The 19,418-nt window shown below is 37.7% G+C and overlaps 1 protein-coding gene across 3 annotated transcripts in view; it reads left to right on the top strand.

Moving 5' to 3' along the window:
- The window catches only part of BABAM2 (BRISC and BRCA1 A complex member 2), a 408,818-nt gene that overhangs the window by 101,685 nt on the left and 287,715 nt on the right, over positions 1-19,418 (top strand). For all 3 annotated transcript variants that reach the window (XM_055326951.1, XM_055326952.1, XM_055326953.1), the window contains exon 5: positions 17,169-17,363. In XM_055326951.1, the coding sequence (XP_055182926.1) occupies positions 17,169-17,363 (195 nt within the window). The remainder of the gene's footprint in view (positions 1-17,168; positions 17,364-19,418) is intronic.

A 19,418-nucleotide genomic window follows, 5' to 3' on the forward strand; every position in this document is an offset into this window, starting at 1 on the left:
TATACATGAGATACAGAGGCATCTTTAGTTTTTATTTAGATAATTGTGTATAACATATGACTAAAGATTAAGATCTACAATGACACAGGCTATGTAGCAAAATGAGACAAATGTGTGTATAGTAATTTGAAAAGAACTGTAAAAAACAACAAAGATTCTAAAGGTGCATTATCTTAGAGTTATTTAAGGACAAATAGCCCTATCCACTTAAAAAACTCCTTATGATACCACTCTTAAAAAAGGCAGTATAATACATTCTCATAATAATGAGAATAATCATAATAATGATTCATCAAGAAAGGCGAATTATATGTAATGTGGCTTAATTTTAAAGAGTAACAACCACAACTAGAGAGTCAACAGTTTGGCATCTCAATGATTGAAGAATTATATATTAAAATTGTGAAATGTGCTGTTGTGGTTAATCTGCAATCCTCGTTAATAATGCATGGAATATGTGCACAATAAGTATAGGATCCGTATGTTAAAAATCATAGAAATTCTGTTTATCAAGAATAACTGGGAAATATGGTATACTGATTAATCAAATATTAATACTCTAAAAGTTTACTGGATAAGTCATATATGGATCACCAATTCTTTTCAAATAATTGAATTTTGATAAAATACCCTTTCCACTAAAAGTAGAACATGATATGATCTTTCTTTGATGAAGATTTTAAAGGTTTATCACATCAGAATTATTATTAACCTTGATTATCCCTACATTGTAGCTGCATAGTTAAGTTGATTAATGTAGATTTCCAAAGTCATGTTAATTATCAGAGAATTATTACTGGATTAAGGAAGTCTGAATGGGCTTTGTGACTGGGGTATTCACAGAGCGTCAAATGAAGAGACGTATAGGAACCAATATTCATGGGTATATATGTGTGGGTGCATACACGGTTATGTTCACCTGTGTGCACATGTGTACATATTACGGTTAACTTTATGATGTATATTGTTAAACACACACGTATATGCTAACTTGTGACATGTGCAGCCATTACCACTACTAAGGAAGCTGCAAATTGAAGGAATTTGATCAAAATTTACCAAGAGGAAATTGGCTCCAAAGCATTATGATTTTGGCTAGAGAAGATAGTATCCTGGCACCGTATACTCTCTATTTCCTTGTGAGAGCTCCAAGATTAAATGAATTAGCTACATAGAGGCAGATGCTTGGTAGTTTTCTGGAAGCACAATTATAAGGTTTATGAAAAACAGGAAGATCAACATCTCATGCAGGTTTTTTTGAATTGGGAACTGATTTAATGTGTTATTTTGTATCCATTAGACCTTGTCTATTGAGCCATGATAATTTGTTTTTACAACTTTTTTTTTTTTACATCCTTATTTTAAGTGTGCTAACCTTTGGAAAGAAATGATATCCTGAAATGCTTTTAAGATAATATTTTTCATACTGTTCAAACTTTTCATGATTGCTGACTATAATTAGTCATGTTGCAATATTGTATTTTCAGAGTTGCTCTGAACCAAAATCTGCAGTCTTTCTTGCCTGCTTCTGCTCAAAATGCAGATCAACTTAACTTCCACTAGCCAGTATCTTTCTTGACCCTGGAAAAATTTTGAATCCTTTAACACATTTAACTTAGTTTATAATGAATTGAATAGTAGTGATCATTCACTTGACAAGTAATTTGAGTGTCCATGTTCAAGAGCCCGTGTCTAGCCTAGACCTTGCACAAAGATGAATGGTGCTGTCCCTGTTCTCAGACCACTGACCACTTATGGTCTAATAGAAGGTAAAATGAAATAACTGTATAACCCAGACATCATTTATTTTACAAACATTAATGAGCACACTGAGTAAGCGAACTTCCTTTTTATCTTTCAGTTTCAGTGCCTGAGAAACTTTAGCCATTTATTCTCTTGCATTTTGCTTATACTAATAAACACCTTATGTATTTACTGGTAACAAATGAGGGAGCCATGGGAAGGACTAAAAATATCTTTAGGAAATGCCCTAAAATCTTAATTAAGGTGTTGCAAACTCAGATGCCTAAAGGAGCCAGCCGAGTAATAAAAATGAGTGAAAAACAGAGGTATAAAGATAGTTTTAATTGGTGGAGATTGTGACCTACTGAAGCATGTACACTTTGTCTAAAGATTTTAAAATAAAAAATTCATGTGGTTCAAATAAAGCATGTCTGCAATCTGAGGCTGCCAATTTGCAACCCCATTATAATTCCTTAATATTAATGGAAACATTACAAAAATATTTGAGGGAAAAGATGGTGATTTAAAATTAAATACATCCAGTTTAAGAATGATCACACCATTTAGAAATCTATTTGGTGCTCCCCCCCCCCCCCGGGTCTTAGGTGACATTAAATTAGGGATAATGGGATTTTAGGAGGAGCCTGGAAGATATTGATATAGGCAGGTGAGGGGATCAAGTTTAGGAGAATCATTAGTGTAGGAGAAACAGAAATTAATAAGAATGGTGTTGACTTCCCACTGCTGAAGACTCTTTTCTTCTTGGATATGGAAAGCCCTGAATTCCAGGTGTTAATCATTAGAGGTAGGTAGAATGTCTGGAGACATTCTGCTAATACCTGGGAAATGTGTGAGGCAACTTAATGGAAAGCGTTAGTGGATGGAACCTTTTGCCATCATTTACACAGTGGATCTTACATGAAGGCTTAATGAATTTATGTGAAATTACTTGAGTCTTTGATCTCTGTGAGAAAAGTCATCAGAAAGATGATCAGATTTTCTGGGTTTCTGCCTTGCATCAGAATGCCTGAATGCAATTCTCCAAATCAGGAAACAGATTATCTAGGGCCAGGGAATATGTATTACTCAGGTCCACCAAATCAGTGTCTCAACGGGTAGGACTCGAGAATCTGCCTTTTTAAGTTGCTTCCACGGTTATTCTGATGATAGCCAGGATGGGAACTGAAGCTGTAGATAGAAAATTTTTCATTTACTTGCTGGAAGATACCAGGTTTTCTTGGTCAATGAAGATTGCATATTTACAGCCCTCCAATAAGGGAATTATTTTAATTGGTGGTTAGCGATAAAAAGAACTCCAATCTGTTGGATGATAGTGAGTTGTCAGCAATAGAAATTGGTAGCTTGATATATTGGAGCTTTGTTCTTGAGGCATTTCTTTGGAGGGGTACACATGATTATTTACCTGAGATCCAGGGATGGCTTGCCTGGATGGTCCATTTGAGATAGATGCTTTTCTTTAGTTGGCTGTGAGGAGCCCCACAGCTTTGAAAGAACTGATAAGAAATGGCTTTGGGGGCTAGAGAGGGATGGTGAGTTTAAGGAAATGAAAATTGATAAAACTGAGTAATCGTTGTGTATTGCTAAGTTTACAAATGCTTCAAAGGCAGTCACTGTGACGGCTTTGTGGGGAGCCCTGTTTTAGTCTCTCTGGAGAGGGAACATGTGCAAAAGACACAAAGGCTGAACTAGTCAAAGGTACACATTTCAAGCTTGGCATGGAGCCAGCATTCATGAGACACCACAGAATAGTTTATATGTTCTGGTATGTTTCAGTCAACCAGAGGAAAGGTAAAAATAACTCCTACTTACAGGACCATAAACCCAGAGAAGACCTCCTCTCTAAGCTCAGTGCTGATAAAGTACTGTGCTGCTGCTTATTGTGTACAGCCCCCAAACACATGTCAGTAACCAGAATGTCTTTATCTGGTCTTGAATGGTTGCTCATTTTTCTCCTCTACACCCTTCAACAGGAATATTGGCTTTTACAGAAGTCTTACTTTATTACCCACCCCTCTCCCCCATCTAAAACCTTACTGGTGTTTGAAGAGCCCTATTTTAGATTCATTTTATCTTAAGTTCATTGACTGAATTGTAATATACACGGGTAGAGTCTTCCATCTTTCCCTTATTCTTTCCTTTTATTTATTTTTCTCTTAAGAGAAACGATTGTAATCATTATTGGGTAGTGGAAATTGGTTGTTCTTCTATGTAGATTTTTCTGCAGATAATGTAAGGAACAACTTAACTTTTCTCTCTCGCAGAAGATATCAGGACCCAAACTGAATCTATACTTTGGATTATAGTTTTCTTGAATTGTTATATGGCCCAGTAAGAGTTCATGTCCCTCTCCCTCTGTTTTCTCTCTTGGAGGAGGTAAAATATAGATATGGTATTATGGTATATCAGCACTCTTTTATTCCTCCTCCTCCTTCCTTATCTCCCTCTCCCTCTTTCACAGAAAATCTAACTGTGAAATCTACTTGAATTGATTGAATTCAGTCTTCGTGAAACCGGCTTAAACAATAAAGGAAATTCATCAGCTTACAGATCTTAAAAGACCAGGGGTGGGCTTCAGATAAGGCTTGGTTCAGTGGCTGAAATAATGTAATTAAGGGACCTAGTATCTTTCTGTTTCTTTTCTTTTCTGTTCTGCCTTTTCTGTGTTTTTATTCTTAACCTCCATATCCACCCAGTAGCTCAGTACCTTCTCCTGTGAATACAGAGTTGTTACTCCAGTTCACACTTTATATTCTCCTACTGTGGAAAGAAAGAATGCTTTTATTTCTCAGAAATCTCAACCAATGTCTTCATTTTTCTCACTGGATTTGATTTGGTTTGTGCCCATAGTTGAATCAATTATAGATGCTAGGTGCACAGGAAATGCTGATAGAGTTAGTCAGTCAGGGCCCATGAAGCTTAGAGTGGAAGGTCTCACTCAAAACCCCCACTTGAGAATGGGGAGGAGTGGTTTTCCAAAGGAAATCTGTGTTACCAGGAGGGAAATGGATGTTGAACATCAAACCATAGGTGTCTACTAAATGTAGATTTTGAATAAGGACGTTATATGGACAAGCCCCTCCTGGGGCTAGGAGGTAGAGTTTTTAGGGGCAAGGGTAAAGACACTGAAAGCTTCTATCACCCCATACATTATATTTTTGTGGATATCTTTTCATTTAGTTAGTGTTACTTTGCATTGCTTTTTTCTTTCTTATAGCTGCTTGTGGCTGGGATAACAGAAACAGCCTGGGGTAGCCTCCTTTTTAGCTGACATTTTTTCTCATTTCTATACAAATTGTGTTACCAGGACACTGGTGACTTTAAGACCACTGGCCAGGAATGCCCAAGACCGGGGTTTTGACTAAGAGGAGAGGCATCTGGCAAGTCCACAAGTCTGGAATTCAGTCCAAGGAGCTCAGCTCAGGTCAGGAGAAGCAGTGGTATAATATAAATCATTGTAGCCCAGAGGCCAAGTCTAGCTAGGGAAATCCTCTAGGGCAGGGGTCAGAAACTAGGTGCCAGAGCCTGCAGGTGTTTCTCTAGTTAAAAATAACTTGGTTGAAGCTCTTTGTTCTGTCTTGTTCCATATCGCCCAGTCCTCTGGGTCTCCTTTTGATTATAGAGTTGGAAAGAAATGAGAATTTGCCCTGAGGTCTGGTTCTGACTGAGGCAGGCAAAGAATTACTGTTTTGATTCAAGTGAATGGATAGGACTCCTAAGATGTTGTGACTCACCTATGGCTAAAAAATAGTGCCACAAAGGGTCAGTAAGCTTGAATGATCTTTCACCGTGATATAAATAATTTGCTCCAAGCTCAAAATCTATGGGCAGAAGTTGGGATTTGTAACCCTCTAAGTTTAAAAGGCTCCTGAAGACATTTTCTAATGAAAAACGAAACCCTAACAAAGTGTTTGCTTTAACTAAATGATTGCAGTTAATTTCTTGTAAAGAAACACAGAAGCACACATTAACTTAAAATAAGCTCACACTGTTGTTTCTTGTAGTACAGCCAGGAAAACCAGTAGCAAGCTGTCTCCTTCAAAATCACATCCCTGGATGATATTCGAGCAACCTGGACAATTTAAATACATCCCTAGGAAAAACAATTTGAATTAAGTTAGAAATCATATGTGCCAATTTTCTTTCTGCTATTGCAGTGTTGCCTTTTATTCTTGGAATCTGAGTAGCATTGATTGAGAAGGTATGAGGCATTAGTGACTCAGGTAGATATCAACATTCATTCAGGGGCACAACTAATTTGGGTTTCAAAGGGTTTTTTTTTTTGTTTGTAATTGATGGGATCTTGGTGAGCTGGATGTGTGCTCAGCTTAAAGGGATTTAAACTTATGCTCTTTAAAATACTTTGTTGGCCACACAAAAGGATTTTTTTTAAAGTTTTTTTCTTTTTTTAAATTTTGTTTATTTATGATAGTCACACTCAGAGAGAGAGAGAGAGAGAGGCAGAGACACAGGCAGAGGGAGAAGCAGGCTCCATGCACCGGGAGTCCGACGTGGGATTCGATCCCGGGTCTACAGGATCGCGCCCTGGGCCAAAGGCAGGCGCCAAACCGCTGCGCCACCCAGGGATCCCCACAAAAGGATTTTTGATAATTAGGGCTTATTAATCAAATTTTAGTCTACACTGATGTTTTATGCAAAATTGAACTTCATATTACTAACTCATACTTTATTTTTTTATTTTTTTTTACTAACTCATACTTTAAAAATACTTTAAAATGTTTTTAAAATTAAAATTAAAAACATTTTAAAAAGATTATATTATTTATTTGAAAGAGAGAGATAGTGACAGAGGGGCATAAGCAGGGAGGAGAGGGAGAAGTAGGCTCACTTCCCACTGAGCAGGAAGCCTGATTCAGGGCTCAATCCCAGGACCCTGGGATTATGACCTGAGCCAAAGGCAGACGCTTAACCAACTGAGCTACCCAGGTGCCCCTTATTCATACTTTTTTTGACCAAAAAGAGGTATAAAACTTGAGCATTTTAGCCCCAAATATATTTGATATTATATTCAGAAAACAGCAGCTTAAAGTTGTGAGGGTATAGACAACATCTTATGGAGAAACTAGAATGGATTTAGTTATTATTCAAGTCCTCATTCTCCAAAGTGCTTCTATTCAGTGATGTTGATGTTCCTAGTCTTAGGTCTTTTATCCATGTCATAGAAAAACTACCATTTCTGTTCTCTAAGTGGTTATAACATTGAGAGAAGAAAGGCTAATAAAGGTTTTGTAGAGGGTACTTTTTCCCTTCTTTTCAGCCCTATTGTGCCTGGGTTTCCAAGCTAGAAAAGAATCTGCTCTCTGCTTTCTTCCTCTTAATAAACAAGAAAGGCTGGACAAAAGGATATAGCTTGAGATTCCTTCCCTCCCTGCTCCCTTCAACCCTTGTTTCCTGTCATCTATCTACCTCCAATTCCAAAGAAAGAAACAGAATTAGAGGCCTATTTCAAGTGGCAGTTCAACATGACATTGGGCTGCATGCTGGTCACCTTTTAAGAAGAATTGAAAGGTAATGTTACAGTAACTTCTGATGGGCAAGAAGGGATATTGCAATTCTTTGAATTTTCTAAATGGAACCAAAGGTATAATTTTAGATATAATATTTAGATATTAAAAGTATGTTTACCTGTGAAAGAGACTGACTAAGCAAAGTATACCAGTTCCAACGATTCTGACACCCTAGCACAAAATTGGGATGATAGAAAAATTCTGATGTGATGTGCCGGTGGGTCATCTGTCTGTAGATATTTGAAAATTCTCCAGAACTCTTCTGTTAATTTAAAGTTTTGCTTACCTATCAACTGTGGGTGAGGCTGTCTATTGAACAGCATTTCTAAAGTTCAGATTTAAGATCCCTTATTTTGCTTTCTTTGTGTTACAAGTCTGTCAGTTCTATCACTGGGAAAATCATGTGGGAAAGTGATTTTTCAGCTACAAAGATTGATTGTGGATTTTGTTTGGGATATTACCTTCGTCCTTCTCAAGGATATATAAGTGTCATGTTCTAGACTGACATACAATCAGGATCACTTTACCATTACTAGCCAAGAGATTCTGTTGATTGTAAGCCATAGAATGGACTGCTGTATTTTATCTTTTAGGGCAATACAAAGCCCTTTTAGAAAGATCCTAGGTCACAAAAAGTGAAGAACATAAAAAAAAAAATCAGGGAAGTTGGTTTTTGGTTCTGAGGCAGATCAGAACCTTGGAGAGCTCTAAGAGCAAGCTAGGGGAGAAATCACAGCCAGAAGCTTCCATGGCTGGCCCAGATAGACTAGATTTTTGGGGAAGATGACAATTTCATTTTGTTTATTGTCAAGATATGTATGATATAAGGTGATAATTCCTTTTACTCTAGGCATGAGCTGTGTATTTGTAGACTAATTGGTGACTTGGGGCTAATGTCTTAAACTAGAGAAAATGCATTTCTTCAGCACATCTTGTAGGTCTTCTAGGTTATTTTGTGAGTTTGGATTCCTCTTATCAGGGCTTCTGGTACCAAGATGAAGATGGTCATAAACAGGAGGGGCAGAGAAGCATAAGATTTCACCATAGTATTCACTATGAATAAGACAAGATCCATTTTTTCCAGGAGATTTTTTTTTCAGGTGATATCTTAGGTAATAAAGCCAAATTTATTTATTTATTTATTTATTCATTTATTTATTTATTTATTTATTTATTTATTTATTTATTATAGTCACAGAGAGAGAGAGAGGTAGAGACACAGGCAGAGGGATAAGCAGGCTCCATGCACCGGGAGCCCAACGTGGGATTCGATCCCGGGTCTCCAGGATTGCGCCCTGGGCCAAAGGCAGGCGCTAAACCGCTGCGCCACCCAGGGATCCCATAAAGCCAAATTTAATTAATAACAGCTTTAAACATCATGGCAACAATCTCAGATCTCTGACTCAGTAGGCCCTACTTACAAGGATGAAGATATTTATTAGAGTACTTGAAAATAAACCCACTGGGGTTTGCAAAAATGACCCTATTTAATTTTTTGCTTTCCGAGTATTTATTTCTTTGAGTAGACTACAAATTTTAGTGGAACAGAATACAACTAGTGTACTCTCCCCTTCCACACACTCTGTTTTGTTTTTAACACTTGAAATTTCTTGAAAATAAAATCTCAAAACATCAACTACCAGTTAACTATAAGGGATATGACTGGGAGTGCTGTGTTGTCTTTTTCGTTAGTGGCATGACTATAGATATGTGGAAAGTGGTTATATGGAAGTGGGAGTAGACTTGTTCTGAGTAGTCCCAAAGTTAGCTTCTTTTAACTCAGCTTCTCTGTCACTGACCCTTAAATTTCATGTTATGTTAACTCTACTGTAAGAAGTTGCTATATTTTAAGAAAGTATATAAAAAGTTGAAAATAATTTCATTTAAATTATTTTAGGCGATGTGTTAGAGGAGTTATAATGTACAGTGTGGATATTCATTTTTAATAATACTTGGTCCTTTTACAAATAGGTCAGTTAGAAAATTTATTTTTATTTTTTGTATTCCATAGATGAAGTGACATTTAAAAAATTCATGCTGTCCAGTTACAGTTCTGTTAGAAATATAAAATGTCATCAGTCATTTCCTAAGAATTCCATTCAGAGGAGTATAACACAAAAAAGTTTTGGTTGAGAGAAGCATAATAAATTCCTACAACTGTTGCCATTACATTTTGGCATATTGCAGTAGCTTTCTGGAAATGTTCTGTGAGGTTTGGAATTTAAGAAATAGTTCAAGGTTACTTAGAGCATATTTATTTAGGGTTAAGTGATGCAAGATTTGTTCTCCAGAAGGCTATGGAATTGGGTAACTTTGAGTTGATAAAAAGAGACAATTGAAGTATGACCTTATAAAATATGTAAATGCCAAGTGGAATTTCTTAAACTTTGAGACTGAAACACAGTTTGGAATGAAATATTTGAAGTCTGCTATTCTATATTTAAAAATTTATAGTTTTCCATTATGAAAGTATGTGCATGTGTTACATATGTGCACATATATACATACATATGTATAACAATACAATTAGAAAATTTGGAAAATATAGAACATTAGGAAGAAGGGAAAGAGAACTCTCCTAAATAGCCCCCAATTGTAGATATCAGTTGCTAACAAGGTACTAAATTCATTTCTTTGGGGAGATAAAGGAGGAAAATAAGCAAATTAGCAAATGAGCCTTGGGACCCATCACTGCCTATAATAAGGGAGAGAAAAGAAATTCTTTAACAAAAATAAATCTTATAAATTTTTTTTTCATTAACAAAAGGAATTATCTGATACTTCATACAAAATTTCACACTATCTGACATTCAGATAAAATAGAAATTGAAGCAGATTAACAATATGTGAAAAGTATGCAACCTTATTAATAATCAAGGAAATGTAATTTCTTTGATTTTTTTTCTTTTTCATAAAGTCTCTTTCACTGAAGAAATAATATATACATGGTAAAAGAAACAGCATTTTTCCAATAGCATAAGAGAGCATCAAGAACAAAATAAGTCTCCCTCACAACTTATATTAGATCCCCCCATTCCCCAAGAAGACTGCTCTTATCTCCCAGAAAGAGCCGCACTGGGACTGCGTAAGGCACCAATGTCTGACCCTTTTTGGGTATTACTAGATCACCTTTAGCTTTGCTCACTCTGAATCTTCTCCCCTATTCTTTGACGTTACATACTCTGGCTCCCATGGTTCTACTGGCCTCTGGAATCAGGTGTTAATTTGAACTCAGTAGCCTGACTTTTACTCCAAGATGGAGCCTTAGCCTCATAAATTGTCTCTTGCTGTCATGGGACTCATGATTTGGCCAGGTCCTCACTTTTTAAGCAAATAACTAGTGCTGGTAAGGATGTAGTTTAATGGATACTTTGACAGATGAGAGTGAAAATTGATACAAGCAGGTTATATATCTATATTTTTTTCAAGAATCACAAAAATGTTCAGTCTCAAAACCCACTATAAGTCCTATTTCTTTTTTTTTTAATATAAGTCCTATTTCTGAGAATCTAAGAAAAAAAACAAAAATAAGGGAGGGAAAAAGCATCATAGACAAAAAATGTACAGTCATTTAAAATATCATAAAGCTATAAATAACCTAAATGCCTAATAATAAGAAATAGTTGAAAGTCTGTAATGGTCACTCAAAGGAATAATGCATCTAGTATGTGTATAAATACTGGGCAATAGCATAAAAAATACTATTAAATACTGGCAAAATATAAATGAGGACAGATATAAAACTGCATATATATTATGATCTTAACTTTTTTTCTTAAGATTTTATTTATTTATTCACAAGAGACACACACACACACACAGAGAGAGAGAGAGAGAGAGAGAGAGAGAGAGAGGCAGAGAGGGAAGCAGGCTCCATGCAGGGAGTCCAATGTGGGACTGGATCCTGGACTCCAGGATCATGCCCTGGGCCAAAGGCAGGCTCTAAAGCGCTGAACCACCCAGGGATCCCATGATCTTAACTTTGATTATCCCCATCCCTTCCTAAGCCCCTAGACCAAAACACATCTATGCATAAAAATACATTGTTTCCCAACTTCTTTCATGATTGATGTCCTTGTGTGTCGACATTTGCCCTGGTATGGCTCAGAAACCATGTTATCAAGTAAGTGAGATGTGAATTGGAGGTGATCTAGGCCTCTAAAAACAGTATTCCTCATTATGTTTCTCACATTAGGAAACTGACAAGGAACTGTGGATTGGTTGGGCATGTTCAAGGTTGTGTGGCCACTGATTTGGGAGTATACAGGTCTGGTGAGTGTGTTGATGAAGGTTGAGGGTCCCAGGAGCAGGAGCTTCCCTCAAGTTAGGTGGCCTCAGCAGGGGAGCCAAAGTAGAGAACCCAGAATTAGCACTAGGTGTGAGATACATCGTGGCTGTAGAGAGGCAGGTGCCAATTGTAAGGTAAGAAACTGATTATTTCGGTGAACTGAAGAGAAGGTTTGCAGATTTGTATTCTACACTGTCACTTATCCACACACTTGAATATCAACAGAGTTCTTCAACCTTCCTAGTTAACTGACATGACACCTCCCCGAACTGCTTTATCAGTGTTTAATGAGAGTGAGTAAAATTTCATGGTAGTAGTTAATTCTTTTACTTTGGTTTATTTACTTTTATTGGGCTTTATCACTTTCTTCTAATGTGTTTTTCATTCCTCATTTTTGAAATCTCTTTTCTATTCTCTTTGATAATATGTGCCCTGTGCTTACTCCTTGTGGCCATTCCTCATTTCAGATTTCTTCTTTCATGCATGACCAAAAATAAGTAGAATAGAACTTAGTATGTATAGAACAATATACATACACACACACATATTAGTAATATAGAAGGAAATACTTATTTTTATCTCTTCTCTGAGGACTCTTAATCTACGCCTTGAGCTACAACCACCTCCCCACCCCTGCCCCCACTCTGGCCTGCAAACTTCCCTGAAGAAACTTTGGACATTTTCTCTGTCTCTGCTCAAGAGAGTGGAAAGCTCCAACATCTGCCTTGTTAGACCCTTTTTCAAATGTCCTACTCTTAGAAGTGATCACAATCTTGTAATTATCGTCTATATTCTCCCCGCCCTTACTTTTTTTTTTTTAAAGACTTATTTACTTGAGAGAGAGAGCACCCACACAAGTGGAGGAGAGAGGGGCAGAGGGAGAGGCAGAAGCAAGCTGAGCCTGATACGGTGCTCAATCCCCATACCCTGAGATCATGACTGAAGTGGAGGGCAGACACTTAATCCATTGAGCTAACCAGGCACCCCTGTGTTCTTCCCTTCTAAACAAAGTGGTTCAAACCACAAATTACAAAAGTGAAAGTGGTCGTGTAGCAATAGTGGGGGGATTTTTATCTTGTTGAGCCTATCTGTACCTGCCCTGATGGGGATGCTTTTTGGCTAAGTCATTTCTCAGTGAAGTGTGTGCTGAATGGCCAAAAAGATCAAATATATTTCCATGTCCTGGGAGATTGTATTTTAATGGGAAGGGATTTATTGGCATATCTCTATGCATTTAACAATTAGGTTGAATTACTTGAAATGAATTCAAGTTGTTAAGAGATGTTTGCCAACTTATATCCTTTATATATATATTTATTGTGGGATATAGGCTGGAACTTGCCAAACAGCTTACAAAAAATGATAGAATTTAAAAAGTACAAGTTGAGGCAACTACACTGTTTTCTTTTCGTCCTAGAACAGGGACTTGACTACTTGACTAAGAAATGGAAGATTGGGGGATCCCTGGGTGGCTCAGTGGTTTAGCGCCTGCCTTTGGCCTGGGGTGTGGTCCTGGAGTCCTGGGATTGAGTACCGCATTGGGCTCCCTGCATGGAGCCTGCTTTTCCGTCTGCCTGTGTCTCTGCCTCCCTCTCTCTCTCACTCATGAATAAATAAATAAAATCCTAAAAAAAGAAAAAGAAAAAAGAAAAGAAATGTAAGATTGTATATTTTTCCTATTAATGTTTAATGATGATCGCTGAAGGAAATGCATAGCAAGTTACATGATTTCCCTATTGTTATTTGGTGCTTGTAAATCAACCCACTTAGTAGACCAGAGTAATTGCTCTCCTTTTAAAGGATGCGTTTTTTAACCTTTTGTTTGTTTTCTTTTGATAGAAGACTTTTCTGGTGAGATAAGTTATGATATTAATGAATGTGATTATGTGGTACTAAATAAACATGTCAACATTTGGAAGATCTGCATAACTCTGTGAATCAGTATTTTCTAAATGACCAAATGCATGATGGTACAAAATCATACATTAAGTAGAAGATACATTTAAAATGCAGGATAGATGAATGAATTTAACGTAAGAGTATGAAATGTTTATTAATATAGTTTCAGATTCCATATTGCAACTAATCCTTAAGAAACTTCCACTTGTTGAGTTTTGGTATAGTATTCAAGAAGAATATATCTAGAATTATTTGACAAGGCTATTAAAATACTCCTTTCTTTTTAAAGTACATATTTGAGTGAGGCTGGATTTTTTTCATGTCCTTCAGCCAAAACAACATATTGCAACATTGAATGTAAAAGCAGATATGAGAATTTAGCTCTTTTATTAAGCCAGACATTAAAAAGATTTGCAAGAATGTAAAACAATGCCATGCTCTATTTCTTTTGGAAATCCTAGTGATTCCGTTACAAATGTTTCTATGTTAACATGTAGTAGGTTGGTTATTTTAAAATGAATTAATAAATATTTTTAAAATTTCTTGATTTTCATTTTTAATATAGTGAGTTTAACCCTTATAATTCATCCACACAGAAGCTTGTTGGTGTTCTCAATACTTTTAAAGAGTGTAAGAAGTTTCCAAGACCAAAATGTGTCAGAACCTCTGGTGTAGTGCTTAAGCAGTGACTTAGAGCCAAATTGCTTAAGTTTGAAACTCAACTTGATTGTTTAAAAGCTCTGAACAGCACTGGGTGATATTCTATATGTTGGCAAATTGAACACCAATAAAAAATAAATTTATTAAAAAAATAAAAATAAAAGCTCTGAACAAGATATTGAACTATTTGCCTCATCTATAAAGTGCTGTAGTAGTAGACCTGCCTAAGGTTGTGATATGGATTAACTTGAATATACGAAAGGTTCTTAGGATTTATATAGCACTTGACAAGCTATATAATTATCACCTGTTGAACACTGGTAGTGTGACATAGGTTCTCCTTTATTGATGCTAAATTTCTAGCTTTCTAGAGATTGGGTGTTTTGGGGTATTAACATGGTCTGTTATCAGTAGAGTCCAAGATACTTGCCACCTTTTCTGTAATCCTTTTTCCTTCAAGTCAGTGGTTCTCAATCTTTGCTGTGCATTCAGGTCACCTGGGGAGCCTTAATTAATACCCAATAAATACCCAATACACAAGACCTCAAAGTGGACCTCAGATTAGGGCCCAAGTATTAGTATTTTTGAAGCTCCCTAGGTGATTTCATTTCACAGATTGGTAACCACTGCTCTAGAGTCTGACGCTCTGCCTGGAGGTTCTGTCTTCCCCTCCATGTTCTCCAATCAATTGGGGCCTATTTTTCTCTCACCCTCTTTCTACCACTGTGCCTGGAGGTATGGTAGGTGTTCTTCTTGCTCTTAAATGCTACTGCCAAGGAGACTGTCATTCCCTTCTCCCTAAAATTCTCTAAATACATGATTGAATATTCATATAAATGATTATTCCGAGGCAGGCACCCTTTTGGTGGTACTCCACACCTCGCCAGTCCCAGTTACAGACCACCTCTGTTCTTGATTGTAACCATCCTGTTCTCGGACCACAGCTCCTGTCTTTCCAGTTCATTCTTTTTAGCATTTCATCTCCAGCAATTCCTCCCTTCTACTGATTCTTCTGTTAGTATTAATCAAATGCATTAGTCTTTTCATTCAACCCGTAGCACTAGTGTGGGATTAACTGCCAGTGTTACTGCCAGACACCTACTGATTGACCTAATTGGAGGAGCAAAACTTGCCCTAAAGAGCATCAGCCCACCAGGTTCTTATTCTTATTCTATTCACTGCCCTTGAGCTTGCAGCAGCCCTAGTTTCAATTTCTGTATTTTCTTTGTTTTAAGAATACCTAACTCCTGCCAAACCCAGGACCATTGGTCCTGCCACCCTTTCACTAATTCTCACCCCCCCTTAGAAACTTGCTTGGCTTTTTCCTGGCTTAATGCCCATGGTCCATAACTATATTCATTCTTTTGCAAGCCCTCTAAGATCTTTGGCCTCTCTGTTGTGCTTTTCTGGCAAAGTCTCAGGCTTTGTTAAATACGAATTCCTCTCGATCCACTCCACATTTACACCCAGGAAAGACATTTATACTAATAAGCCTCACTTAAAAACCATACCTCTAACCTCAGTGGAGCTTTTAGCGCTCTCTGGAATTCCTCCTACATTTCTCCAGTCCATTTAGTCTACCAAATGACTCTTCTAAATGACTCTTTCACACTTTTCTTTTCAAAATTCCGGTATCCTTTCCTTCTTCCCATTTGATGACCTTCCTTCCTGTTTCAAGGAGAAAATAGAAGCTCCAGGGAGAGAACTGCCACAAGCTCCTGTCACTACATGGAACAGTCTGTTGGCACTTACACTCATTTATTTGGCTTTTCCTCCTGTTCCTGTGGATGGGTTCTCTGTGCTCATTGCTAAGGCCAGCCCTCTTGGAGATCCCATCCTTATCTACCCATTTGCTTTCTTTCCTCCTATTCTTCTGCCTCCCACCCCTACCTTATTTCCCCTCTTTCTCTACATGGACATTCCAGCAGGTACAGACATCGGAGCAAAATTTACCCTTGACCCCACACTCCACACTAATTACCAGTTCAAATTGTCCTAACTATGTGCGGTTTCTACCCATTCTTTCTTAAATGCTTGACAGTTATATTTTACTTTACCGAAGAGCACCTGTTGAGGATGCTTTTGATGGGCATGTCAGTGGGCCCAGAGGTCAGCTCTCAGGCTTCCTTAACCTACCTTGTCAACACCATTTCTTACAGCTGATCACCTCTTTCTCCCTGAAACCTCCCTTCCCTAGGCTTCTGGGATGCATGCTGTATAGTTCTCGGTAGCATTTATGACCATCTGATTTATTTCATTGTTTGTTGTTTATTTTGGCCCACTAAATTGTAAACTCCTGGAGAGCAAGGGCTTGGCTTGTTTTCTTTACTGCCTAGAACTGTGGCTGATGCTTAATAATAGACATTTGATACCTATCGTTGAATGAACGAATGTGAGCTTAAAAATGACTATTTACTGGATCTTATTCTACCCTTAGCTCTTCTCCTGCTCGTAAGCTACCATAGCCATTTCCTTCCTTTCTCTGAACCTTGCATTTTCTAATTTATTTTTCCCTCTTCTCTACTCCATTCCTAGCATTTCCAGTGTAAACCATCACCAGTGTGCTTATATTTCTGTGGTGCTCTGGTGTTTACAGAGCATTTATGTATATCTGATATTATAGATGCAGATGGTCTGTGGATCTGGGTTGAATGATGCTAGCATAGAACGCTGGATTTATGTGCAGATTGAGAAGAAATAATATTATAAGAGAATAAGAAGGAAATTAATTCTTCTAGGGCTAAAAATGATGGTCTTCTAAGATATCTAGATTTCTTGTTTTAGTACTACGCTGCTTTACACTTTACTGTTTCTGCCTCATGATGGAATTCCTCCTTGATTTTTTGCAAGGATTTTTAGAAGGCAGGAGAAGTCAGAAGACCCTTCTAACTTCAGTTCTGAGTTTTATGGCTAATTAAATCTGTTTCTTTTAGATTTTCATAACTCTTTTCCTCTGTGTTGATGTTCTCATGTGATACTGGATTTGTATCAGAATTCCTTTTTAATTGGTCTTTTACTTATGCCTTCTACAGAACCTTGCCTCCTGGAATCCTTCGAATCCTGAATGTCTGTTACTTGTGGTGAAGGAACTTGTGCAGCAATATCACCAATACCAGTGCAGCCGCCTCCGTGAGAGCTCTCGTCTCATGTTTGAATACCAGACATTACTGGAAGAGCCACAGTATGGCGAGAACATGGAAATTTATGCTGGGAAGAAAAACAACTGGGTAAGGTTTTTTGAGAATGGGGGAAAAAAGGAACTTCATCTGTAATAAAGTAATCAATTGAGATGTTCATTTATAGTAAACCCCAGCCATTTCCTTAGATAGATATGGCTTTGGTTGCCTTTGTACTTTCCATAATTTAGAATTTGAAGGGACTTGAATGTTCATGTGGTTCATGGTATTCCTCAAAATTATACCTGGGGAAGTTTGTCAAACTTGGAGCCTCATATCCTCAGCTTCAGATGTTCACCAGTCAGGGATGACACCTGAGGACCTGCCTGTATAAAAGGGTCCTTTGGAGGTTCTGATGCAGGTCACACAGGCCACATACTTGAGACACCGACAAATGTCCCTTTCAGTGTAGAACGTCTCTAGATTGCAGTCAGATAAGAGAGGTCAGTAACTGGAGATAGCAAGCTTGTATGGAACATTTTATAATCTCTTTTTATAATTTCTCGACTTTGTAGGATCTTTTAAAAATGCAAGTCGGATCAAAACTCTCCTCTGCCCAGAACTTAAATATTTTCTATTTTTCTTACATGGTAAAGTCAAAATCCTTCCACTGGGGTATAAATGCTCTACATGCTTCCCATCACCACCATCCTCCACCCATCATTGCTTCTCTCACTTCATTTCTTACTTCCCTGTCTAAAAATTTTCAGCTGCACACCATATTAGCACCCTTGCTGTGCTGCAGACACACAGGAGTGCTCCAGCCCTAGGGTCTTTGTGTAGCTTTGTCTTGTCAGGCATGTTTCTCCTAGATATCCTCATGGCTGATACCCTTCCTTTTTAGTTTTTACTCATGTGTTAAATTCTCTGTGATGCCTGTGTTAACACCTCCATTTTTTTTTTTAAGTAGACTCCATGCTGGGCTCCCAGCATGGGGCTTGAACTGATGACACTGAGATCAAGACCTGAGCTGAGATCAAGAGTCAGTCACTTAACCTGCTGAGCCATCTGGGTGCCTCAACACCCCCAGCTTTTTTAAACAACTCTTTTGAGATATAGTTAACATACCATAAGTTCACCTATTTTAAGTGTCTGATTCAGTGATTTCTAACATATTTGCCAAGGTGAACAACCACCACTAAAATCCAGTTTGAGAATGGTTCCATCACCCTGATAAGATCCCTCATGCCCGTTTATGGTTAACCCTTTTCCTATCCCTACCCCAAGAGAAAGTAGTTTAGTAGTTTCTGAACTACTTTCTCTCTGTATTGATTTTCTTCATACAGTGGTATCATTTAATATGTGGTCTTTTGTGGCTGGCTTTTTCACTTAGCATAATATTTTTGAGGTTCCTCCGTGTCGTAGCATATATCACTGCTTGTTTTCTTTTTGTAGCTGAGTAATTCCATTGTATGGACATACCACATTGTGTTTATCCATTTACCTATTGATGGACATTTGGGTTGTTTCCACTTTTTGATTATTATGAATAATGCTACTACAAACATTCATGTGCAAGTCCTTATAATACCCCCACTTTGTAAAATATTTTATTTTTTTATTTGAGAGAGATCATGAGCAGTGGGGTGGTAGGGAGCAGACACTCCCCACTGAGCAGGGAGTCTGGCTTAGGGCCTGATCCCAGGACCCTGAGATCATGACCTGAGCCAAAGGCAGATGCTTAATGGACTGAGCCACCCAGGCCCCCTGCATAACACTTCTTTTTAACATCATATCTCATACACGCCCACCTTTATTCTGCTCTACATTGTTTTGCATATTTTTTTAACATACCATATAATTATCATGTTATATTAATATGTAGTGCTGCATAAAATAGCCATTCCAGAATTTAGTGCCTTAAAACAACAACGTTTATTACCATGGTTTTTGTCAGGAATCTGTTTAGACCTTCTGTTTCTGGGTCTCTCATAAGCTGAACTCAAGGTACTGGCCAGGGCTGCAGTCACCTCAAGGCTCAACTGGAGATGGATCCATTCTGAGTTCATTCATGTGGTTGTTGGTACCACTTAGTTTCTTGTGGGCCTTTGGATTAAGGGTCTTAGCTTATTGCTGCCTGCTGGCTGGGGTTGCCCTCAGCTCCTT

The sequence above is a fragment of the Nyctereutes procyonoides genome, unplaced genomic scaffold (genome assembly GCF_905146905.1).
Source record: "Nyctereutes procyonoides isolate TBG_1078 unplaced genomic scaffold, NYPRO_anot_genome, whole genome shotgun sequence".
Taxonomy (NCBI): Eukaryota; Metazoa; Chordata; class Mammalia; order Carnivora; family Canidae; genus Nyctereutes; species Nyctereutes procyonoides.